This window comes from Molothrus aeneus, chromosome 14 (genome assembly GCF_037042795.1).
Source record: "Molothrus aeneus isolate 106 chromosome 14, BPBGC_Maene_1.0, whole genome shotgun sequence".
Taxonomy (NCBI): Eukaryota; Metazoa; Chordata; class Aves; order Passeriformes; family Icteridae; genus Molothrus; species Molothrus aeneus.
Genome location: NC_089659.1, coordinates 3196043 through 3222753, shown reverse-complemented (window position 1 = coordinate 3222753; position 26711 = coordinate 3196043). Strand labels below are relative to the sequence as shown.

At 46.1% G+C, this 26711-nt stretch overlaps 1 protein-coding gene across 1 annotated transcript in view; it reads right to left on the bottom strand.

Moving 5' to 3' along the window:
- The window catches only part of LOC136562633 (calpain-5-like), a 45202-nt gene extending 33409 nt beyond the window's left edge, over positions 1–11793 (bottom strand). Inside the window, exon 1 of the mRNA XM_066559577.1 lies at positions 11629–11793. Within this exon, the coding sequence (XP_066415674.1) occupies positions 11629–11793 (165 nt within the window). The remainder of the gene's footprint in view (positions 1–11628) is intronic.
- Between the last annotated feature and the right edge of the window lie 14918 nt (positions 11794–26711).

Below are 26711 nucleotides of genomic sequence, written 5' to 3'. Positions count from 1 at the left end.
TTTGGGGTGAAGCACTCTGCCAGAGCTGGGCATCACCAGCCTGCTGCAGAAAGGTGAGGAGAGACACAAAATCCTACAACAGTGTGGAATTCCTGATCCTGTCCCTGGTGGACCTTCTCAGACACAGAAATGGAATTTTATCAGGTTCTCAGGGTTTCTGGTCTAGAGCCACAGCACCCTGCACTCACCTTGTTAGTGCTCAGGAACACATAATCACAGAATGTTTATATGCAGGTGCTTTTATTGAGAGCTCTGGGTGTCAGGGGTACAGACCCAAATCTGACTCCAACATGGCTTTGGGATGAACATGCTTTTTATATTCTATCATTCTATAACTACATATTATTAAATTTCCATTGTTCCATTGTATACATTGATTTCATGCAAGCATGGGTTTCTCATGATCCCCCTCAAATCCTTGAACACAGCTTCTCATGATTCTTCTTACAATTAAACAATAATTATATCTAATTACTAAGCAATCATCACATTAACAATTATATCATTTATCATATACTGCTTACACAGGTGCAGTTTCACATGATCTGGCAAACACAAGGGCTAACATTTCCCAGGGCCTACAAAGCCTAACTTTCTTTCTACCTCCCCTGAATATACCATGACTTTAGAAACATTTTATCCCTATACTATCAGCCTCAGCCTGGATGTGGCCTGCAGACCCTGGGAAATGGGACCTGGACAAGGCTCACACAGCTGGACACAACCCCCTGTGACGATTTGAGTAATTAAGCAAACACCTCACAGAGATCCAAAGTTTCATCATGTTGAGATGTTTGATGGTGCTGGGAGGTCAATTAGGGCGTCGTTGATGATTTTCAGGATTTGGTGGTTTTTACAAAGGTTGAGGGCCGTTGGTTGTTTCTGTATGTGGATATGAGGATGATGAGAATGGATAAAGGGAGTGATCCTAGGTAAGCTTTGATTAGGCCAGAGTGGAGGGTGGTGGCAGCTTTGGTTGCTATTAGTTGCAGGTTGGCTACAGTCCTTCTGGGCAGAGTATTTTGTATCAGGAGAGGTCAATTAGGTGGGAGGCAATGTTTTGTCCTCCATTGAGGAAGTTGGTTATGCTTAGGCGGTGGATTAAAGGGTTAAAGTATCCTAGGGATGTGGAGAAGTTTGAGAGAGGAGTTTGTTTTGTGAGGATGAGTGTTTGGGCTATTTTTGAAATTTCTAGGGCTAAAGCGATGCCTAGGGCTGTTACAATCAGGGCAGTTATTTTAGTGGAAAGTGGTATGGTTATTGGAAGGGTTTTTGTGGGGATGATGAATGAGGTGATGGGGAATCCTGCCAGGATACTTCAGAGTGCAAGGCGAGTGATGGGGGAAGTTCCTGCGGGGTTGTTTTCATTTACTGGGGTTAAGGGTGGAATTCGAACGAAGCCGGTCTGTGCTAATACGGTCATGAGGTGAACAATGTGGCTAGAAGGGTTAGAAGCAGGGCTCAGGTGTTTAGGTAGGATGTGTTTAGGCTTTCAATGATTTGGTCTTTTGAGTAGAATCCTGCCAGGAATGCTGTTCCTGTTAGGGCGAGGCATGCAGTGGTTGTGGGTAGCATCATTTGGAGTCCTCCTATTTTTCGGATGTCTTGTTCGCCATTTAGGCTGAGAGTGGAATCCCAGCCCCTGCCAGCAATAACTGCTGGGAGGGACTCAGGGAATTAAGAGATTCCTCCCTGTTTGTTTGGCTGTGTGAGAGGAGTCCTGGGGGCACCACACACAGCTCTGCTCCACTTCCTGCCTCCCGGACCCAAACAGCTGGGAAAGGAAGTGCTTAACAACACATCTGCAACAACCCTTTGTGTCTGGTGGCTGCTCAGCCCAGTCACTTCTCCTTGGACCCATCCTCTTTCCCATCACTCTTAGTACAAAAAAAAAAATAATATATTTCCCTTATAAAGCTACCACCATTGAAATTGTACAGCACAGATTCTGGGGCTCTGCCTGCTTTCCGAATGCCTCAGATGTGCCCTGGGGTGGTGTCAGAACCCAGGACATCCCTCTGGCTGCCCTGGATGGCTCCAGCCCCTGCCAGGGGGCTCAGAGACCTTGGCACAGAGCTCAAGACCCCTGTGCCTTTGATTTCGACCCATGGAAAAAATTACCAACCTTATATGAGGATTTAAAAGCCACAAAAGTTTAAGCAGAATGATAGTTAGTTTGTCACAGGGTGAAAAGAAGATTTTTGGGGTTTTTAGAATCAGGGCTCGGGGTCCCAAGATGGAGGAATTTGGGTGTACCCTGTCCTTCTTTCTCCTTCTTCCTGGCCTCCATGTTCTGGGTGATGCTGGCACTTTTGGATTGGTTTAAGGTAGAAGCTCACTGTCTGACATAGGTGATAGGTGTTGGAAAATAATGGTAAATAATGTACATGGAGTTTTTAGTATAAAAGACAACACTGCCCTGAGGGCAGGCAGTGTGCCATGGACTGACCTGCTGGACAGACCTCAGCAGGTCAGAGAAAGAATGTTATAGATAAGAGAAAATAAACAACCTTGAACACCAGAATAGAAGAATCCTGACTCCTTCTTCGGTCTTGGGGCTGGGAAAAAGAGACTTTCTAACACCTCAGGGTCATCTTGACACCAGAGACCTCATCAGGGTGGCAAAGCAAGTCCAAAGCCTTCACCCTTCAGCATCCTGCTTCCCAAGCTCCTGCCCCATTCATGTACACACATCCATGTGCATATGTCCATTTAAACATATCCCTGCCTGCCTGCTCTGGGTTCATGCCCTCACAGCCCACCATCCAGGCTTCATTTTTGTGTTAGAAATCGGGTTGGTCTCATCACAGGCAGAAATGCTGTTGCAAATTAATCAAGATTTTCAAGCTTGCTAAGGGGTTACATTGTGAAATTGATAATTGTATATGAAGTTTATATTGTTTAATTTAAAATTCTCTTTAGCAAAATGCAATCCAATATGAAATATTTGCTCTTAACAGGATTTTCTCAGGGTCCGATGCCCATCAGATTTCCAGAGACAAGCCTGTTAATTATTACTTGGAGGCTTTGGTGACAAAGGTTACTTTAGAATAATAATAGGCCAAACCTGCAGACAAAGTCAACACACGTTTTCCAGTTTGTCTGGTGACAGCAGAACACCTGCAGAAGCTGAGGCAGGGCTTGCAGCAGAGATGTCATAGCCACAGAGAAAGGATCAGTGTCATGTTGAACATGAATTAGCACAGTAGCCACGGTGTAGGCATTTCAACCTTCCCATCCCCTTTTCCTGGGATCAACATAACATTTCCTCAGCTGACTATTAAGTATTTTTACTATATTCAACAAGGTATATTTTGTGGGGGCTGTGTCTTCTGCTGTGGCAATAAAGGCCGTTCCCTTTGCACTGCAGGTTGGCTCCAGAAAAGATTAGCTAACAAACACATTGATAATAATACCAGCCTGGAATACAGGAAACTCCTTTGGAGTCTTCCTGGTTCCTCAGGAGGCTGCTCTCAGATGTTGTGAGCTGTAAAGCACGTTTTACATGCCTGATGTAACAAAAATCCTCCTGTTGGGTTCTTCCTTTTCCATCCAGCTATGAAAAAAGAAATCCCAAATGAACCTCCCAGTTGTGAAACACACAAACACACTCCCAAAAAAAAAAATACACCTGTGCTATTTCTCAGCCAAAAAAGAGCAATGGTCTGTAGGAAACAGCTGCCTGGAGCTGCCTATCTTCACCTGCCAGGGTGCCACATCTTCTCTTCAGAACATGTTCAGTGAAAAAAAAAATAAAACAACCCAACCTCAAAACCTTAGGAGAAAATAATAATGGGAGAAGGGCAAAAATAAAACAAAGCCCATAATGTTTTCAGTGAATTGTTTGGCTGGACACCATCAGAACATGCTGTTCTAAATACCCTAAATCACCAACAAGGGAAAGCCCTTCAGGGCTGAAAAATGTTTCCTTGCCTCCAAGAAAAAAAATTCAATAAATATTTCAGCTTTATTAGCACATTTGGGGAAAAGTTGCAACATTAAAATTAAAACCAAAAAGTATTTTAACCCAGTATTTTTCTCCCACAAAAAAACCACTATTTCTCCCTTCCATTCTTACAAAATGTGTGTGCTCCTCAAAATGTTCAATTCCTTGGAACAGCTGGGACTGTTCTTAATTTCAAAATGATTACAGGATTGTATTAGGGTAGCACAAAGAATGACAATGTTATTCTATCATGATGTGCTCTATGAGAACTTCCATTCTTGGTTGGTAAAATGAGAATTCCAGTTCCAAGGGGTTCCAGTGACTTTTTTGATCTCTGTAGATCAGTGCATCATGTATTTGAGTTATTAGAACTCTTATTTAGATTACATTTAGATTTCAAAATCCTGGCTGCTAAGTGCTTTAGAAAGTTTTGAATTTCAGTGAATTCCCATGTATCTCATGCACCAAATCACAATCGACCTCCTCTGTCTCATCACTCCAGGGCAAAACCAGGCAGCCACACTTCTCTTGAAAATGACATTACATTTCCAGCCGCTGATAAAAATATCCAAAACAACTGATTTCACCAAATAAAAGAAGAAAGAAGATTCTGAACCCAGCTGATCCAGAATTGCAGCCATACAGGAAGGGGTGAGACTTGTTTTGACCTGGATTTGAAAGACCTTGCCCTCCACTTTTGGCCACCTCCTCCACTTTTGGACACCTCCTCCTTGTCCCACTTTTGGACACCTCCTCCTAGGAGCCCAATCCCCATGGATCTCGGTGATCCCTACATTTCCAGTCTGTGGATCACCAGGATGCAAGAACAGCAATAGCTGCACAGCAGATCACTCACTCCACCAAATCCACCCTCATTAAACAAATAAAGCTCCCGAGGCTGATTTTTAGTCGCTCCAACAAAAAAACCCCCAAGGTTCAGAAGCCAAGTGCCAGCACTAATTTACCCTTAAAGAAGCCCAGAGCACGATGAAGCCCTGCCCACGCCGGCATCTCAGAGGGGTGGCAGCTCATTGTCCTACCTCCACCACCCCTCCCCTTCCCTCCCAGCTCAGAATTAATTCTAACAACGTGAAGACAATTCGACTTAATTGCAACTGCATCATCTCCTGCAGGATCCCGCTGCCAATCCCGCCCTTTGAATGTGCAGTTGCCAGGGCAACGGGTGCGGAGAGGATGCTTTTGTGCTGCCACTTGCATCCTCGGGAGCCGTGCCAACCTCCCGCAGCTGGGATGGGATGGGGTTAACGCCTTCCTGCCCGGGAGCCGCCTGTCTGTCCCTCCTGCCATGGCCAGCCCTTGGCAGGCGGCTCCTCCCGCTCTGCAGAGCGACACCCGCACGGCAGGGACAGATGCTGCAGCTCAGCTCCACAGCTCCGGGCACCCAGGAGCTGGAAGAGCTCCCCTCAAACTGCAGCAGTGCCAGACTCCGTTTGCAGGAGCTTTGGGGTACGTGGTTTGTCCTCAGTGAGGAAAGAAAAGATGCTTCACCATCATTCAGGAATTATTTGCTTCTGGTGGTTTCCCATCTGTGACAGTGGTCACAGGGGTCTTTGGATGAGGGAAGAGATGAGGATCTGACTCCATATTTCAGAAGGCTTGATTTACTATTTTATGATATATATTATATTAAAACTATACTAAAAGAATAGAAGAAAAAGTTTCATCTCAGAAGGCTGGCTAAGAATAGAATAGAAAGGAAACAATAATAATAAAAGGCAGCTGGGCCTTGATTGGCCATTAATTATAAACATCTAAAATGAGCTAATCAAAAATCCACCTGTTGCATTCCACAGCAGCAGATAACCATTGGTTACATTTTGTCCCTGAGGCCTCTCAGCTTCTCAGGAAGAAAAAAAAAATCCCAAAGAAAAGATTTTCATAAAAAGATGTCTGCAACACCCATCTGCCTGTTGTTGTCCCCTCACCCACCCCCTCTACACTAACAGAGGACTGCACCATGTCTGGAGGAGTACACAGGCCCTGCCTCCACAATTTCAACCTAAAAACCATGATTAATGTGTACAGAAACCTCCCCATCAATCTGTGATTATCTTCCAGGGCAGACTGCTCCCCAGTGCTTAGCTCTTAATAGCTTTCCCATTTCTTTAAGATGAAGGGTTTAAACTGAGGTCAGAGCCTACTTTGCCTATGACCTTTTATACCACTTTTGAGTCTGCAAGGCTTAAGCCCTTCTGTAAAAAATAAGGTGCACTGCAATCATTCTCTTTATATACACACACATGCAGTTAACAAAGGAATATCTGACTTTCAACTTTTCCACAGATAATGAGCTGTAGCTGAAGAACACGAGCTAAATCTGCTTTTAATGGCAAGGAAAACTATTTCCAACAATGGCAAACAGCCTCCCTGCTAGTGCACTCACAGCTAATTACAGCACACAAAGTGCCTGTTGAGAGGATCACCAGTGCCATCTAGAAAGTCCTGAAATCCTCCAGTAGCCCTGTACAGCTGCACTCATGGAGTGAATGTCTGAAAGTCACCCACTGAAGGATGCTGGACTCTCTGTGAGGACAACATCCACGGTGTAGAGATCCAGGATGTGACAGACACACAAGGAAAAGAAGACAGTACAGGATTGATTTCATCTTAGTGCAAAGCTGAGTCTTTCACAGCCCTTTTCTGCTACAGACAGGTCCCAGAGAAGCCCAGCAAACAAGCAAAACCACCAGACACTGGCTCACACAGGCTACAACCTGAAACCACCTTTGTGTCCCCAGCTGTGCTTGAGGCACATGAAAGGATTTGTGAGCTCCCTCAAAGCTCAGCAGAAGTTCAGCACCTTTTGAAACACATTTCCTCACCCCCCAGATGCCACAGGTGCCATTATTTCCAGTGCAAACACGAATGTCAGCACACAGAGCTTTGCAACTTGTGTTTACCTACACTTGAACAAGAGTCAAGGACCACCAAGAGCAGAGAAATGTGGACAATTCTGGGATAGGCAGGGAAACAGAAGCCTAAACTTCAGCTGTTTCAGTACATGTAGCCTTTGCAGAATAAGTATTAATAACTATAATCATGCAAATCTTTAGGGGTGAGGAGGAGAGGTGGGGAGGGACCCCTATTCTAATTAAGCAAGATGATTGCTGTTGCTCCATATTTTTAACTGGAAAAAAAGGGGGCTGAAGGAATGAAAAAGGCACATTCAGATGTGGAAAAGTGATCATTGAACCATGAGCCACACTCCAGAAGGGAGCTGGGAGCATGGAGAGGGGATCTGGCAGACCAGGGAAGTGTCCCTGTTCACGGGGGCTGTTACAAGCCCAGCATTTGTCACACAGAAGGCAGCAGTGCAGCTGCTCTGAGAGGAGTGCACATCACTGCCATGCCAGCTGATGGCATTCCCCTTTCATACCCACTCTCCTCCAGCTCTGCATTCCCCCCAGGCCCCATCCTGGCAGATATCCCAGGGTGTGAGGAGCTGCCACTCCTCTCCATGCCCCAAAACTGCTCTTGCAGTGGTCATGGAACTGCTCAAAGCCTGACACAGTGCCAGGACACCTCCCTCTCCTGCAGGCACCACTGGGCTCCACAGCAGTCCCAAACATAAGCAGATGTCTCTGGTCTTGTTCAAAGTGGAAAACAGGGTAAGACTGGAGTGACAGAGCTACAGAGGAGACAGGAATTAAATGATGAAGAGCATTACATCTGAGGGACATTTAACCTGACAGCCAAATCTTTCATGACCCTCATTCCATGAAATTTATGACAACTGGGTTATTGCTGAATATTCTGGAGGACACTGAGACCACAAATCCTGTGGAAAAAAGAACATTAATGCAAAATGTAAAGCTCACCCAGACTAAATGCCTACACAGGGATTTGCCCCAAGCTTCCTCTGCCTTCAGGTAACAAGGGAGGGGAGGGTTTAGGGTTTCAATCAGCACTTGTAAATATGAAGATGTTTCAGCTCCTGAGACAATGGATCATTTCCCACCAGTTAGAAGCAAACAAAAGCTGGTGCTGCCTCCAATAAACATGTGAAGGTGCAGAAGTCAGAGCTCCTGGATCCTCTGGCACCTCAGCCCTGGATAAATCACCAACCTGCTCATCCCACACACACCCCAATTTGGGAAGTGGGGAGACACTTGTTCCATCTATTCCTATCACTGTATAATTCCAGAACACAGTACTGCCTTATTTCCTGGACTTTTCACTTCCATGGTGATAACCACCCCTGAAAAAGGCTGGAAAACTGGTGAGAAGAGTGGAGAATGGGGCCCATGGCATGCAGTATTTCCAGGAAAAAGGGCACTGGGCTGTGCAGATGCAACTGCCCACCTTCAGCCAGGTATCTGACCTTTGGAGTTAATGGGAATTCAATCAAACAGAGTAGTGTCCCTCAGTGGGCTGGGACACAGGAGGGGTTTCTGGGGAAGCAGATCAGCAGCCCTGCCTCACGGTGCCTTTCTGTGCTGTTTCATGGACACAGACCAGCTCTGTCTTCCCAGAACATCAGGGTGCAATCACAGCCCCCTCATAAAGCAAAGATGCAGATGAAAGCAGAATTAGGGCTTAAAAACACTGGGTCAAGCAGGGAAACCAGGCAAGCACATGATAAAAGCCTCATTCTGTAGGATCAGACTATTTTCCTTTGTGAATAGCTAAAGAACACTGTTTATCTCTGAAGCAAACTTACCCACTCCTTCCTCACATGCCTGCCTGCCCTGCTTGGGGGATCACTGCTGTTTGTTTAACACTGACAAAGATGTCCTTGAGATTCCATCCTTTCTGCAGGGTCAGTGAAAAAGTTCACACAAACCCGAGGTTTAGTTAAAAATAAGACAAAGCATCCATTCAGCAGTGACAGGAATTGCTGGCTATTTTCAGGCCATGCTGAGCAGGACCACCACACAGAGGCAGTGTTAACCAGAACAGGTGGCCAAGGACCCCCCTCCTGGCAGGACACTGCTGCCCCCAGCCCCACTTCAGCCTGGCAGAGGGGGGAAACTCCAGGAAATCACAGGAAAAGAGCAGGATGATGCTAATATCAGCAGGCAGAAAGAATGTCCACTAACCAGAGGGAATGTTTCTTACCCTTTTTCCAACAAACCAGCAGGTTTTCTCCAGAGAGAACCTCCCCAGGAGGCTTCCTGCATGAGCTGAAGGGCTCTGGAAGATGCTGCACCTTTGAAATGGTCATGCTCAGCCCAGTTATTTCACAGGTTTCTCTCAGAGGAACTGGGGTATTAGCAGACCCCAAAGTTCTGAAACACCAGCAAAGGATTCACACACCAGGAGAGGCTTAGATTAGATACAAGGAGGAATTTCTTTACCAAAAGGGTTGTCAAGCACTGGAACTGACTGCTGCTGGAAGTGGTTTCTTAGAGACCTGGTGCTAAGGACACAGCTTAGTAATGGACTCAGTAGTGACTGGGTAAGTGTTGGACTCAGTGATCTTAGAAGGCTTTTTCAACCTAAAAGTCTTTTTTCAACCTAGAAGATTCTATGGTTCTGTGTTGTTGGCATCAACACCAGAATTCACCCTCTGAACTTCTGGTTGGCAGAGGGCAGGGACTGGTGGGATATGGTTCAACATCTCAGGAGGGTCAGGTCAATCTGTGCTTGGTTTTAGGATAAATATGTTACATTAATTAACTAACATTAATTAATATGTGAGGTTTCCTACATTAACATCCTGTTTAATGGGTAATAACTGAATGCAAAGGAAATCACTGACCTACAATTAGGCTTCAAACCACTGACCACCACTTTGAACAATCTCATACGCACAAGAATGGCCCAAAATGGCATCCTTGGCTAGAGTTTAGCTCTTGCTTCACATCTTTTATGAAGAACAAACACTCTTCCTGACCTCACTGTGAATGGTTGCACAGTATTTCCTCTTCTAGGAGGGGATGAAAGACTCCAATAAACAGTAAAGTGCTCAGAAATAAAAATAAACCCACAGACTTTGGAATGTCTTCTTTTTCTTTCCCAAATTACTTCTCCCCACTCTTCAGTCTCATGTCTTACTTGGAAAACTGAAATGAGAAGAAGGAAAGCAACCCTTGGACTGCTCACTGGAATTCCAGTAGAGAAGCTGCTGTGAGGAATGAGCACCACCAGGAAAGAAGAAGAGAAGCAAAAAAGAGAAGCAGCCTCAGGCCATCCTGGCAAAGAGAGTCCAGCCTTGGTCAGCCTCATCTGCTGTTCCCTGTCACAGAGGACACAGAACAGCCCCAGATGCATATGAAGGACATCACATTGGCATTGTGTTTTCTAAGGAAAGACACCCAAGTCTGTGCTTCCAGAAGATGAACTCCAATCCCAAAAGTGGACATGGGTGAAGTAAAGGAGTGATTCATCATGCTTAAGGGCAAAAATACTGCATACATCTGGCTGGAGGCTTCCACTGTCCTCTCCATTACACTTGTCACAGTAAGAGAACAGATGACACTGATGGAAAGCCAGACTGGGGATGGGTTTTTGTTCTTCTGAATTGTTTGCTTATGGCTGTGAACTGATTTAAAAATACATGTGAAGCATAAAACCTCAGAGCAAATGAATTAACAGACCACAGATATAGGTGGTATTAATGATTTGGAATGCCTACTACATTAGTTCCAATTCAAAGCAAATGACATATTTGTTTTCCCGTTAAGATGCCAGTAAAAGTGGCAAACAGACACAAGCATTCTTGGTTGCTTACAGATCATTTGCTGATCATTTGGCACAGAAAATCACTGGTGGGTAATTGAGGTTCTACACAAGTCAGAGACAAAATCCACTGTGAATTCAGCACAGCCATGCAGAGACCAGAGCTGGCATCAACCAATAAAGGAGAAGTTCCCACTCTCTCTGTGTAGAACTTGCTGCTAAGGCTTCACCAGAACCAAACTGAAACAGCTGAGGGAGAGGGTGGCAATTCAGAACAGAACAAAGTGTTCCAGATTGCAATGCAAGATGTTTTCCATTACCATCTGTATGGCAGATTACCTTTGTCAAGTGGGCAGTTTGCCTTATCTCTCTTTGAGTGACAACAATCACTCCTCCTTGGGAGGGGACATCTGCTGATAACAGCCATTGAATGTCCCTGCATGGCTGATAAGAGCTACAGCATCCCATTGGGAGATGTGAGCCCAGGGGGAGGAGCCAAGCATTCCTACCTGGATATAATCTGGAGATTCTGGAACACCAGCACAGCTTCTGCACTGGATTCCCCAGAGGAGCAGCAGCTGCCTCTCCTTCCCCTGGATCTTCAGAGGCAGAATCCATCCTTCTCTACAGGATCCCTGCTCCAGCAGAGCCACCCCTGACACTGCAGGAGGGCTGAGCCACAATTCCAATGGCACTGCTGCCAGCACCCTGACCCACAGGGTGTCAGGCTGGGTTCTGACTCTGGCAGTGTTGCTTTAGTTCACTGCATTGTTTATTTTATCCTTTTATTTTTTTCTTCCCTATTAAAGAACTGTTATTTTCCACTTCCATATTTTTGCCTGAGAGCCCCTTAATTTAAAATTTACAGCAATTCGGAGGGGTGGGGAGGGTTTACATTCTCCATTTCAGGGGAGGCTCCTGCCTTCCTTAGCAGACTCCTGTCTTTCCAAACCAAGACACAAAGTTTTGCTCAGACACCTCTTGGTGGAAGTGTCTCTGCTGGAGGAGCCAGCAGGAGTGCAAGCACGCCCATCCATTACCTTTGGCCTCTTCCATTCCACTTTCCCTTTTGCTGCTGAGTCGTAGTACAGGGATTCATCCGAGGCTGGAAACTCAGGGTCCTCAAAGAGGATCCCCTGCTGGAGGCACTGCCCCTTCAGCTCGTGGTACCTCTGATCTCGGAAGAGCTGCACTGATGAGGACATCCTCTGTCTAGATAAGATCAATATTGGACAAACTATGAAGGCTCTTGAAAGTCCATAGCTGGTACCACTCCCTGGTCTTGAACAAGAGAGCATGTAACTTGTTCTAAATGAGGTCACTGATTTATTTACAATAAAACAAAAAACCCCAGATTATAAATTAGATTAGGTTAAAGACTGGGAAAGTATAAACCCAAGAAGATCTTATAGATAGGGATCATATTTTTGTCTGAACAGAATTTTTATCAGGAAAGGGCCAGGGCAGGCACAAACCCAACATTTTGCTTTGTCTAATTGATTGGAAAGGTAGCAGAGTGAGGCTTGGCTCTCAGTCTGCACCATGTGTGAAGGGCTGGGCCATCTTTCTGTCCTACATTCCTCTTCTGGTCTCTAAAGCTCAAATTATCTACTCCAAATCTTGAGCCTAAAAAAACCAAAACCAGATTTCCACATTTCTCCATCTTAATTTAAGTGACAATACTTTGGCTTGTACTATCATCTTTGAACTTCATGTTACTTTTCAGGGAACAGTTTCCCAGAAGGAGAAAATATTTGCAAATAATTGACGAGAACTAAAAGTATCTTTAAAAAGCACAACAACAATAAAAAACCCGAACAACGTGTTTCAAACCATAATTCCCAGAATCCTGATTATCAAACTTGGCAGGTTTATGGTCGCACCCATAGAGCTCAAATAAATTGCTTTAAAACATTTTACAAATGAGGAATCAGTTACAGAAATCACTCAGGGTAGTTTGACATTTGGAGGACATGAGGGATGCTATCTCCGCTTCAAGAGAGAGAGAGGCGAGAGCATCTGAACTTACCCTCTTTTGAAAGGTCCTGTGTGTCAGTCCCTTTCCTCTTCCTTCTGGACACAGGCTGGAGTTAGAGATGTATCTCCCCTTCCTTGCCTACAGCAATAAAGACAAGTGCAGGCTGAATTAACCAACATCCTGCTCTGGAGCATGGCACCACACGGTCCTGGCAGCCACCCGCTGTGTCCAGCTGCAGGGAGCTCAGCTGGTGCTCCTTGAGCCACCTGCAGCACAAACTGGATGAGATTCCACAAATCTGCAGGAAACTAAACCAAGCTTTTGCAGGTGTGCAAGTGAGCACAGTGAGAGAAATACAGAAGAGTAATGAGGAACACTTGGAAACATCAAATTTATCGTGGTCTTTGTTCTTGTGAGTGAAAGCTCTTTGTGGATGCCCCATCCCTGGAAGTGTCCCAGGCCAGGCTGGATGGAGCTTGGAGCAACCTCGGATAGTGGAAGATGTCCCTGCCCACGGCAGGGGGTGGGGCTGGATGGGCTTTAAGATCCCTCCCTATCAAAGCCATTTTGTGATTCTATTGCTTTCTGCTTACTTATCTCCCTCAATAAAAAGTCTCAAGGCCTCTCACTTGGCAGGTGGCCTCCCAAGACAGGGCAAATAGATTTGCTTCCCCCCACAAACCAGTTCTTCAAATTCAAGTGTAGAACAACTTGTCAATTTTACAGAGGTACCTCAGGGACCACAACAAAATAGTCTGACTAATTTGGGTGGGATATAGATTATTTCATGATAACTGGCATTCTTGATCATTAAAAATTCCCCATGACCTATCTAACATTCTAAACCGAGTCTATTTGTTTTTAAAATAGCCCCTGGGTGATGAGGTTTCTGTCACTGCCTAATTCATTGAGACAGGTCTTTCATGACCTCATTCCCCTGCCCTTTCTCCCCACCTATCTGCCAGACAGGAACGTGAGTCCTTCCAGGATTAACACTCCATCCCACAACAGCCTGGAATGTTCTGTGGCAATGCACAGAAGGTGGTGACAAAGCACTGCCTTGCCCTGGGCTGCACAGAGAGGGAAACACCAACAAGGAGGAGGCTTCTCCTGCCAGCCTCTTCTCCTGCCCCTCTCCAGGCTCCCTGTGATATCTGCAGTGTGTTTTAGGGGCTCAGGCTCCCAGGGCTGCTCATCCTGGCTGCTGAATGTTTCACCCCTCCCCAGAAGGCCCTGAACTGAAGTCTCATCACCATCTGGAGGAACCCACTTTCACAGGAACCCAGATCTACCCATTTTAAATTCAATAAAAAGATCTCTTTCTTGTTGGAAAGCCCTCCATCAAGAATGCCAGGGCAGTTTCTATACAACAGCCTGGTGGTTTGAGTGCTGAGGATGGAGGAGCACAGCTGAGCCCACCTCTCCTGGAGCATTCACCTACCAGGACATGGCCTGAGGCAGACCTGGCTCCCATTCCAAGGTTTATTTTTGAAGCAGGTCCCAGTTTTTGACACTCAGTTGATGACTGAATCTCCCAAACTAAGAAGCACACACTCCTTCCTCCTTCCTGCAGCTGGGGCAGCAGAGCAACCCCTGCTCCACACCCACAGCTTTACCCTGGCTCAGCTGGCACTCCAACCTTGCAGGGCTGAGGAAACACTGCAGGGCTTGGCACCTGCTCTGCCATGTGATACCCATCAGCTGTGCACAGTGGACTAAGAAACACAGTCCTAAAAATACTGCACCCCAGCCCAGAGACACTGTGGTTCTGCAGAGAGAAGGGACCACTGCAGGGGAGGGACAGAGGAGAAAAGAAGGGGGAAAAAACCGCTGAAGAGCTCTACAGGTCACCCAATCCCCTGGGGTATCAGCAGAAGTACAGGAGGTCTCACGTTACTGAGCTTTCAACCTTGCAGCTTTTAAGTCTTTCTCTGCCCCTCTGTTTTTCCAGAGAGTTTCCTATTTTGATTAAGAAAAGGGATTCAGCAGAAGAGTGAAGTGGAGCTGGTGCAGAGTCCCCTCCTCAGCCTGACCATAGAACAATCTCAGTTTTACTTACAGTTGATTCTCAGAGATGATTCCTCTGCCGGAGCCAGCCAGAGCACAGCTAAATCCCATTCAGCACTGGGCAAATAGCAGCTCCTGGCCTTAGCAGCAGCCAGAAATTAAAGGGACATCCACTTGAAATCCAGGTATTCACCAGAGCATTAAGGTAAGCTTCGAGTGTTAAACTACCCAACAGTGTTTCTTTACACTCACATTTCCCTGTCTTAACCGTTCTCTCCCCCAGCTGCTACACAGGAGATCCACAACAAACAGCACTGACTGTCCAGACAGGTGTGTGTGGGAGAACTACACCCTCCTTATCCTTGAATTCATGCAATAAACACACAAACCTGAACAGAATTCACCTGCTCTCATCCCAGTTTGGTTACTATGTGTGACCAAGTGACATGCAAGGTAAAAACCCAGGCAGAGCAGTTATTGCAGCTGCTAAGCCCAGCCATCCCTCCCACTCCCATCCTGGCCCAAGGGGCTCAGGAACAGCAGGGCTGGGTTTTTCCTAACCAAACCCAGCATTTCCAGCCCCAAAGGCCAAGCAGCTGCAGAGGGCCCTTGGTGCCAGATGAAACTCCTCTGCAAGGAGGAGGCTTGATGTGTTGTAACACATAAATTCTATCACACACCCCACTTTGCTGTTCCAGCTGCAGGACTCCAAGGAATTTCCATGCACAGCACCAGGACTAAAAGGGCAAAGTGCATTTCCAGGCAGGATTTAAGGCCACGGTTGGACAAAACTTTGAAAATGAAACTGCTTCTTCCTGAGAATCCTGAGTTCAGGCCCACATTCCTGCTGGTTCAGGAGCCCCTGACTGGGAAGGCCATGGAGGGATGCCAGGAATGATGCACACAGCATATTCCATGCTCTGGGGGAGCCTCCCAGGCTGAGAGAGCTGGGGTGCCTCAGCCTGCAGAAGAGAAAGCTCCAGGGAAACCTTAGAGCAGCCTTTCAGTTCCTAAAGGGAATTTACAAAAAAAAGAGGGAGAGCAACTTTTTACATGGGCAGAGATTGATAGGACAAGGGAAAGTGGTTTTAAATTGAAAGAGGGGAGGTTTAGATTAGGATACCAGGAAGAAATTCTTTCCTGAGAACTGGCACAGGTTGCCCATGCCAGGAAGTGTTCAAGGCCAGGCTGGACTGGACTTTGAGCAGCCTGGAAGATATCTCTGCCCAGGGTGGTGGGATGAGATGAGCTTTCCAACCCAAAGCATTCTGTTATTGTATGAACCCAGTTTGAAGATTATTGTCCGTTTGCAGGTACCAAGTTGTCACCTTGGCAGGACTAAGGGCCACACCTGGTTCTCAGGTTTCTCTTTTGTACCTGCAGTTGTGTGATGGTGTTCACAGGGGTCTTGTGTTGAAGGAAGCGATGGAGATCTGATTCCATATTTCAGAAGGCTTGATTTATTATTTTATTATATATATTACATTAAAACTATACTAAAAGAATAAAAGAAAATGTTCTCCTCAGAAGGCTAGCTAAGATTAGAATCAGAAAGAATGATAACAAAGGCAACTGTCCCAGACTCTCTGTCCGAGCCAGCTGGGCTGTGATTGGCCATTAATTACAAACATCCAACATGGGACAATCCCAGATGCACCTGTTGCATTCCACAGCAGCAGATAACCATTGGTTACATTTTGTTCCTGAGGCCTCTCAGCTTCTCAGGAGGAAAAAAATCCTAAGGAAAGGATTTTCATGAAAAGATGTCTGTGACACAGTTGTGTGCCTGTCCTGACAGCACAAAAAACATCCCAGCTCCAAACTCTGCTCCTTCAACATTAACTCCTCACCAAACCTCAAAGCCACTGTTTGGACTACAAAAGCAAAACAGGGACTCAAGTATTTCACTGTTTGCAAACATAGTTTTGTATTTTCCCAAACATCTCTGTCTCCAGAGTTTGCTTCAGAACAATCAAACCAGTGAATGCCTCCAAAAAAGCAGCCCTGCAGCCAAAAGCTTTAAATTACTCTGAACTGGGTTTCTGTTAAACTAATTAAAGGAACTTCCAAATCTCCAGCTGGAAAAGGTTATTGCTCCTTCTTGCTGTGCAGAGTGATCACAGGCCCTTACAACACAGTGACTTTGCAAATCTGTATTAAGTATAGGGGAACTTAAAGCAGTTGAAAATCTTCCACTTCATAAACACTGTGGTTTTATGATCTTGGCTATTTCACTGCTACTGCTGCAGTAGAAGCATCTCTTCTGGAGAAATTTACTCATTCAAATTCTTTAAACAGCCCAAGACATTAACTGGGAGGCTTTATGCTGGACTGGGTCTCCTCTCTTCCTCTGCATAAGCCAATAAAAATGTATAAAGTCAGTGTTAAATCTGTGTTGCATGGATGTGCAATTGCATTAGTAAGAATATATTCAATGTTGATCAAATTTGCTGCACAGGATAATTTAATAGCACCCTGTCCAGTATAAATGACTGTGATCCAGGGTTCTCAGTAGTTTTGGATGGCAGTGCTCTCCCTGACTGGGTGAAACACCAAGTTTATTGTGTGCTCTGGGGATGCCATGGCTGTGCAGCATTAGCCCTTCTTTCACCCAGTATTTGGGCTTTCCAACAAAATAAGGTTAGTTTGACTATAGCCTCTGTAACTCAGGACTTTTATAGGCATACAAAGAAGGTTTCTCTGTTGCTCAGCTCAAGAATTAGCTATGGGAAGGAGACACAAGCATTTGCCTTCTTGCAGAAACAGGACCATGCCAACCTTGTTCTGCTGTGCAGTTTTGCCACACTTAAAATCGAGAAAGAAAACCACATATTTTCATCTGGGAGTATCCCAACCCATATCCTATCACTTCTGAGCAGGAATGTGGGGGAGAGCAACTGGACAGCCCACAAGCTGTTTGCTTTCACAGACAGCATGGCGGCCTGGCAGAATCAACAGGCTATAAACCAAAGTTTTTCCACAATAAAATTAATTACAACACTGGTACTGCAGCAGCACAGTGCTTAACCAGGTTCTTCTTTCTCATCTCACTGGGATAGGAGAGGTTGTGTGGTACTTGAGCAGGAGTCAGAACTCAGATTGCACTGCAGAGGGCGGGTGCTGGGTCAGGACCAAGCCTGACATTCCCTAAGCCCGGGAGTGGAGCAGGAGCTCTGCCAAGAACCTGCCACTGATTTTCACAGCTCGTTCTCTCTCCATCTCACCAGCTCTCGGTGAGATGAAGTGCAAACTCATTCTGACCCTTCAGGATGGGAGTAGAGAAGCAAACAGCTGCTGAGGAAAGCTGTGACTGTGCCCAAGGGGGAGCAGCTGCACCTGGCAGGAGCAGAAACACCCCAGATTTGTAGGGCTGGCTGATGGTCAGGGGGTGTGGGATCTTTCAGTTTGAGAACAGAGTGATATCAATATACACCGTGATTGTTCAGCAGTACAATGCTGACTTCATAGTCAAAACCAGTCAAAGTCCTGGGAGAACACACTTGGAGGGGATAAACTCTGGCTGGACTCCCTCTCCCCATGGGAGTTTGCCCACAGTAGCTGCCCGTGAAACACTTTACCTGCTCTCTCTCCCCCCACCAGGCAAAGGCAAAGATTTAAAAAGCAATGGCATTAGCAGCAGAGAAGACTTTTGCCTCCACCTGACTTCCAGGTGAAACCTTCCACAAAATCCTGAAATTCTTAAAGATCACTGCAAGCAGAGACAAAACCCATGGCTCCTTTCAGGATTTTCCAAAGTGCACAGGTGTCCTCATGTTTTAAGAAACCTTGTCCTTCAGTGGCTTCCAGCATAGCCTCAGAATCAGACACATTTTCAGTTAACATCAGAGAGGTACAATTCCAGTTAGATTTTTTTAAAAAGTCATTTAGTACAGTAGATGGCAATTGTTACAATTAACATTAATCCAATCAAGTGATCCATAAAAAGCTCTGAAGAAAATGCAAATAGCATCGTCACTTAATTCATTCAAGCCAAGGTTTTGTGCTGAAAGCACAGGAAAAAGCTTTCTTCAGAATTCCGGTACCTCTCCATTCTGCCTTTTATGAAAAGTTAGTTTAAATAAAGAGGGTAAAAAGAGATTGCAAATTAATCAGTAACTCCTTATCAGGCCACTCCATTATTTTATATATCCACTTATCAATTATTTTAGATACAGTACAAAAATCTCTCCTTCACAAGAACAACGAAATAAAGTAAAAAAACCAAAACAAACCCTTGAATTTCACAGTGAAAGAATCCACGGAGAGAACTGACAATATTTTGGAAGATCAGAGACAGGATGGCAAATGGAATTATATGAGCAGAGATCAAATCACACTTTCTCAGTCTGTAAAGGACAATAACTGTAAGGATGCCTGTAGAGAGAAGAGTAGAACTGGTTGTCCCAGAAGAAAGGAGAGTACCCACGCTTTGGTAATAAATCCTGCAATAAATTTGGCTCAGAGTTGGCACAGAGCTGTGACTTTCTGAAAGAACTATATATTAAACAAACTCAAGTAATCCAAAGCATTTTCTCACTGTGTTGGCTCGTTAGGGTTCACACAGAGCTTTCATTCCTGGTGACAAAGGTGTTAAAGGTGTTAATCAGCAAACACCCGTCAGGCACTCACCTGGCTGGGGTCAGACCTGCTGGGCACACCCAGCTCCAAAGCAGCTCCTGCAAACACTGATCCCTCGGCTTCTTCAGTGCAATTCTCTGGGCTGTACCACGATCACATCTCCAGGGGGGTGTGTGTTGGGACAACTCTTCCAGGGATGTCCCAGGGACACCAGGAAAGCCCCGAGCTGACCAAAAGTGCAGAGGCTCCTGCGCTCCTGACACACAAACCATCAGCTGTGGCTGGAACTGTGAATGAACTCTTAAAGAAGGAGATAAGGCCAGGCTGTTTGGCAAGAGTTGCAGGGTTTGTTTGGATTTTTTTTTAAGTTTTTTTTTGTAGGGTTGGAGGGAAAACAGCAGATTAATGTGCACCATGAAAAAAAAAAGTTACATTCCTTATTAGACTGCACAGCACTCATTCTTTTCTCTCTGTCCTGTTAAAGGAATTGGTATCACTTTATGGGGGTAACAAAGTTTAGAACACAGAAAATAATACATTTCTAGGTGCTGTAGCAAAATAAAAAGCAGGACACAAAGAAATTCTCAACAAGAAATTGTTTTGGAAAAACAAGCTTCTCTCCGTACTTTGCTCAGCCTCAATTTCCTCTTGGGTAAATCCTAAACATCTGGGTTACTTTGACTTGAATTTTTTCTGATTTGAGGACTATAATACCTTTATTTTGCCATTACGTGGCTTTTATTTGTATTTTAGTAAATGTAGTCCCATTTGTGAACAAGCACCATTTCAAAATGCACTACAAAATTTCATCTGTACCATAGTTTTATATATTCTCCCCCGTTTTCTTCCTCCATTTAATCCTCATTTTTGCATAACTGGTCTAAGTTTACAAATAGGTTAATTCCTTCTCCTCAACATTATTATTGAACAAATTTCCTAGAGGAGATTGGACCTCAGGGGATGAGTTACATCCACAAACTACTCTGAAGAAGATTAAGAAGTATCACAAATTTCTGTACTGCAAGGTTCACCACAGGACTCTTTGCTCTTTTACCCCAATTCCTTTAGAACACACGCTGAAATTTGGACTGAAAGTCCCTGGAAGCTGCCACTACAGTTTTACCATTCCCTGAGTAAAAAAGCCTTACAAACTAAAGCCATGTGTTTCCAATTCCTGATTGAGTAAGTAGCCCAGAGTTTAAATCATAATAAAAAGCTGATGCCTGTATATTACGTGCACACTGTGATTCATTTGCACAGCTGAGGGAAGAACATGAAAACTCCCACAAGAGCACAACAAAATTCCACTCTCTGAGCTGATAATAATATTCACAGCTTATAAGAAGTGGTCTCGCAGTAGCTGCCTTTGCTTTGATCCAGTGCAGAACAAAACCATGAGAACTTTTTGATGTGAGCGGTGTAATCCAAGAATTGGATGGGATTTGTCTGGGCTGAGGAGGAGCTCCTGCTGGAAGTCTTGTCAGAAACAGAAATTCCTTTGGACAGGCAGCAAGATGAGCTACACAGATGGCAACTAATGGAAAAAAAACCCAAAAACCTGGAAAAGAGGTCTCAGTTATTGTGAACCATTTAACCTTACAACATCGTACCTGAAATCCTTGAATGAACCCTGCAGCCTTTAGCTTCCTTGGTGGATGTGTCACCTCCTCTGGACTGGTTTCCACCCATGGCTGTGCTGCATCTCCTGGTGTCCCCAGTTTGCTCCCTGCTCTCCTGCACAGCCTGCACTCCCTGAGCAGTGCCCCACCACACTCTCCCCTGCTCCAGACTTGCTGCTTTCTAAACCTGACTCCTCCTGCACCCTCAGCAGCAAACCAGAGCCCAGAGCCAGCCTGCTTTGTAAAGAGACACCACAGTGCAAGGAACCACCAGAACTTGCTCCTTCACAAGGTCTTCTATACCCCACATCTGTATGTTCAGCACCTTGAGCTCAGAGCCCATCACACCTTCAGGAATTCCTGCCCGTCACCTTGCACACACACTCCGCTGCCAGGTTCTTGTGTCCCACCAGAGATATGTTCATCTATTATTCACTTAATTGCATGGGGCAATTTATTAATAAAACATGAGGTGGTTTCCAGCAGAGATTTGACTTAAAACCTACATGTTTACTCTACCCTTTCTAATTTAAGCAGTTTGAATAAAGAAGAGCCAAAAAATCTGAAAACTAAGCAAGATTCACTGAAAATTTTCAGAGTTGTGTATTCAGTCATGCCTGATTTTGCTCAACAACAGCATTTTGAACCTGGATCACTCATCCTTCACATTGTGGAATTTTGATAACAGGTTCCTTCCTACTTTGTCCTAAAGCATAAATGACATGAGGGGTTGGAGTAAGGGATCAGCCCCAGACTGGTGGCTTGCTAGCACTGAGTTAAAGGAGGACAATCCCTAGAACAGAAGTCACAGAAGGGGCTGTGCTTTGCCCCTGTGTACAGCTGTAACAGAGGCTGAATGTGTACAGAGCAGGCTTTATCCCCCAACCCCCAACTACCTTAACCACAATCAGCAGAAAAAATTCGAAAAAGACAAGGCAGCACTACCCTGCAGGCTTTGAAGTGGGGTTTGGAGTTATTTTCCAGGCAGACTGGTCACAGGGGGAAGGAGGAGCAGGGGAACAGCCCTGCGAGGGAAGGGCCCCGGGATTTATTTCCCTGCAGGACACGCGAAATCCTCCCCTCCCTCCCTCCTGTGAGCCCGGGGAGGGGGGAACGCGGCCGCGAGGTGGCGGCATCGCCCAGGGATGCGAGGGTGGGAAGGGCAAGGGATGGGTGAGAAAGACGAGGCAAGGGACGAGTAGCTAAGGTGTGATAGCTCCCTTGCCTGACCTCGCATATTCTTCCCTTGCTTTGTGTTCCCTTGCCTTAATGCACCTTTCCTTGCCTTCCCTTCCCTGCACCTCTTGCCTTTCTTTGCCAGCCCAGCCCCACCATGAGCTCCACCACTACAGTTGCTCTCCCATCCCAACCCCACAGTTCTTTCAGCTCCAGCCTCACAAGCTTTACTTCACTGCCAGTCCAGTTTCCACTCCAGCTCTCCATCTCCCCACTGCTGTCAGGTGAAGCTGCTCCAGGTTCTTGGCAGCATTTTCATTTTATCTCCAGCCCTTCAGTCCTTACCCTGTCCCTGCCCCACGGGGTTTCACCCCCAGCCATATCATGTTTATGCCTTGCCAGCAGTGGGCTCCCATGTGCAGCTGCAGGGAGTCACAGGTGGGCAGTGGGGGGAGAGAGGGATGGGGCAGGGCTGGGCTGGAAGTTGGAGTAGGGGCGGGGAGCAAGAAGGAGACATTACAGAAGAGGGCTGAGGGGAGAAGGTAAGGGTTAGGAGGGGGCAACCCCATATGGCCCAGAGCAAATCTGCAGCGAAATAAAACTCTGGTTACCCTGGCAGACTCAAAGGCCTCCTGCAAACTGCCTTCAGGAACCTGGTGAGATTGTTTCTCAGAGAAAACCACCAATGTCAGTCTACAGGGGGCTATGGCCCTGAGTGGAGGGCCACAGAGACAGAGCCATGTTTTGATAATTCTGTGTTCCCCTTGGGATGCCTTTTGCAGCTGCAGTGTGCCTGGAGCCCTGGGCTTGGTGCTTTTCAGAACCCTAGCAGATGACTGGGCACCCACAGGCCCCTGTGTAGGGGGGTACAGGATGAGTAAATGAAGGTGGTAGAGAATGTAATCTTATCCCCCAATGAGTTGTAGCTGGACCAATTACTAAAGATTAGGAGCAGGCCTGATCTTAACAGACCACACCTGTAGCCAATAAGAACAGTGGTATAAAAGAGTGGGTTGGTGGGATCTGGAGTCAGATGACCACTGCAAGGACCAGGAATAGTCAGTGCTTAGAGGAGCTGCCTATGAGAAACATCGAGGAGGTACAAAACTCTGAGGCTATGGAATCCTTGCACTATAATGATAATGGAACTCTTGATATATAAGACAACACCCCTGAACAAAAACACAAGCACTTTTCCATGGCAAACAAAACTCATCCTCCCAGGTTCCTGATGGCAGATTGCAGGAGGCAGTTGGGACTCTCAAACCAGCCCGAGCTGGCACTGGTGCCAGTTTGGGTCTGGGAGGCATCCTGTGCAATGTGGAATTTCAGGAGCCAGCCAGCCACTCCGGCCCCCAGGCCCCGAACACCAACGCCAGCCCTTTTCCCTGGCAAACAAAACTCATCCTCCCAGGTTCCTGATGTCACTTTGCAGGAGCCACTTGCACTGACAAACCAGCCTGAGTTGCCATTGGTGCCAGCTTGAGTCTGGGAGGCATCCTGGTTTTTGTCCCCCTTGGGATGCCTTTTACAGCTGCATTGTGCCTGGAGCTCTGGGCTTTGTGGTTTTCAGAAGCCTAACCCTAACCCTAGGCACTGCTGGAGGCTGGTGCAGAGCCTGTGTGGGGAGAGTTGTCCTTGAATGAGGGGTTTGCAGGATGTGGCCCAGTACAGCTTGAAGTAATATTAAAAATATAATCCATAAATTTTTTTTGTTCTGTTATTATGTTGCTTTTATGTGCCACTAATGTTTTGCAATACAGTATTTTTGTTGTATTTTTTTATTCGTTTACTAGGTAAGTGTTGCAGACATCTTTTATGAAAAATCCTTTCCTTAGGATTTTTCCTCCTGAGAAGCTGAGAGGCCTCAAGAAGAAAATGTAACCAATGGTTATCTGCTGCTGTGGAATGCAACAGGTGCATCTGGCATTGGCCCATGTTGGATCTTTGTAATTAATGGCCAATCACAGCCCAGCTGGCTTGGACACAAGGCCTGAGCCACAAACCTTTGTTATCATTCTTTGGTATTCTATTCTTAGCCAGCCTTCTGATGAAATCCTTTCTTCTGTTCTTTTAGTATAGTTTTAATATAATATATTTCATAAAATAATAAATCAGCCTTCTGAAACATGGAGTCAGATCCTCGTCTCTTCCCTCATCCAAAAACCCCTGTGAACTCTGTCACAGGTAAGTAATGTTTATGAAATGAAGGTTGTAGGACTGGGGCCACAGGGAACATAAAAACTTAGCACTGGAGGCAGACCCAAACCCACGTGGAGCTGAAATAAATGCCACAGGGAAGGAGATGGAGCTGCCCAGGGGCAGCCCAGTGGGATGGGGACCAAAGGAGCTGAAATCACCAGTTCTTCCCCACTTCTCTGGCAGTGAGGGTCCTGTGCAGTGGAGCAGGACCGGTGTTTTTGGGGCACACAGGACACATCCCCTGCTGCCATTCGCCCTCTGTGTGGGCAGGCGTCAATCAAGCTGAAAAACACACATGAAGAGAAAACTCCCTGAGGAACTCACAGAGACAGGAGTTCCCTTCTCTTTGAATTGCCATTTGTATTCCAAGTGTTGTGTAAACATTAAATATTTAAAATATTGCCTGTAGCACTCTTGTTTCGCGGTGGGATTTGGATAAAGCCATTCCTGTCTCAGGGTCATGAGAAATGTGCTCAGGCTTAGCGTGTTCCCCTTCTCCATCAGAGATTCCAGGGCCTCCAGGAGCGCTGCCCCTCTCACACAGCCTGAAATCAGAGCCTTGTTTAATGTTGGCAGGAGCTGGACGGGGTTTGGCTCATGTTTGCCCTGTCATTCCTGCTCTGTGGGATGCTGCTGCTGCAGGAACATTGTCCAAACCTCCCTCAGCACAGGAGCAGCTCTGCACCCCCAGATAGAACCCACTGCACCAAGCTTTAGGGTTTTTTTGCAGTGCCCAGGCCATGCTCACTGCAGTTCACATCTGCTTTGAACACTGGGATGTTCCACCTTGGAACATGCCATTTTTGGTGGCATGTTGATCATGCAATGCCATTTTTTTATTTAGTGAATGTTTGTCTTCTTGCAGTTTCAGGTGCCAGCTCTGCTCTCACAGTGCAGGTGATTTCTTGTGCTGTTGTTTTTTCCCAGGTGAAACTCTTCATGTGGAGTCTGCAGGTGTGATTGTCCTGCTGGAAGTGTGATTATCCCCATCCTGCTGGTGCCTGGAGACCAAAGAAATTCTAAGCCCATTTTGGGCACTTGCTGTGTTTTTTCTGTGGTCCCAGGTGATTCCCCAGGTGACACAGAAACCTGTGGCCACATCAAGAGCTAAAAGTCTCCTGAGTTTTAGCCTACTGCTCTAAATAGTCCTTTCCTAGTTCTGGTGCCTGGCATTTAGATGATCTACTTTTCTGACCAGAAAAGCAGAGTATGGTGAGTCATTTAAAAAATGAAGGATATTAAGGGCAGGCTTGGTTTTATGTACCTAAATCTGTGTCAAGGGGACAGAAAGGTGGTTTTCTGTTTTAATGGGGTATGCCTTGTGGGGATGCTGCACTGGCCTGTGTGTGCCTGGAGCCTGTTCCAGGGCACTTTGTCACAAAACACAGGAATAAGGGAATTGTCCTTTAAGAGGAGAGCACAGGAGGACACATTTGCCCTTGTCCTCAAGTTCTCCAGCACGTAACTGTGTTCCCCCCCCTCGTGTCCCCTCCCCACCCACAGCATGACCCATTCATTTGCAGAGCTACAAAAGCTTGGCCTCATCTCCCTGCACTGGGCTCCTGCTCCTGCGGCGTGTGCACAAGCAGTGCCTGGGTGGGCGACCTCATTTGAGAGCTGATTTCATTATAGATAAATGTGTTCCTCCCCTCATGGATCTCATAGTTATCTTCCTGCCTGATGAGGACTTCTTAATTAAAGCATGGACAATTTGTGACAGAATGGCATTTTCCAAAGATTTTCTTTCCTGCTTGCACAAATATGGCTCTCTCCAGAGGCCAGGCTGGTCGTGTGTTAATTTAAAATGAAGGTTTTTTTGCTGCACCCTGCTCTAGGTGCTGCTCACCTTTCTAGGCAGCACTGGAAGAAACACCATTTTACAGGTTGATGACAGATTTGGCTGCAGGTTATTCCAGGCTTCTGTCCTGTGTTAATTCAACCTTATGTTGGCATTGGTGCCTTATTTTTCAGCAAAACTGAGGCCATGTCAGAGTGGCATCTTTGTCCCCCTCCTGTTCCCAAGAAGAGCAACTGAGTTCTCCTGTTCCACCAACCCTGAAGACCTGAGCAGATCCCAGGAAGGTCCTTCTGCTTCCCCCAGTGTTCTCTTCCACGGGCTGTGGCACTCACAGGGACCCTGCGATGTCCCCAAAGACACCAAGGCCACATCAGAGAGGGAGGGAGCTGTGCTGCCTCCCAGCAGTGCTGCCCAGCTCAGCCCCTGCCCTGTCACACAGGGGGATGATCTCAGGTGGCCTGGTTTAACCCCAAGCCCTGGTTTAACCCCAAGCCCTGGCTTAACCCCAACCCCACACAGCCACTCACTCACTGCCTTCCCAGGGGATGGGGAGGAGTCAGAGGGGTGAAAGTGAGAGAACTCATGGGTTGAGATAAAGAGAGTTTAATGTGTCAGAAATGAAGAAACTAATGATGATGATAATAAAAGAGAATTACGATGTACAAAGCAAGTGATGCACAATGCAGTTGTCCAGCCCATGGATGGCTTTCCCTCAGTTTATGTGATAAGCATGACTCCAGATGGTCTGCAATATCCCTGGGTCAG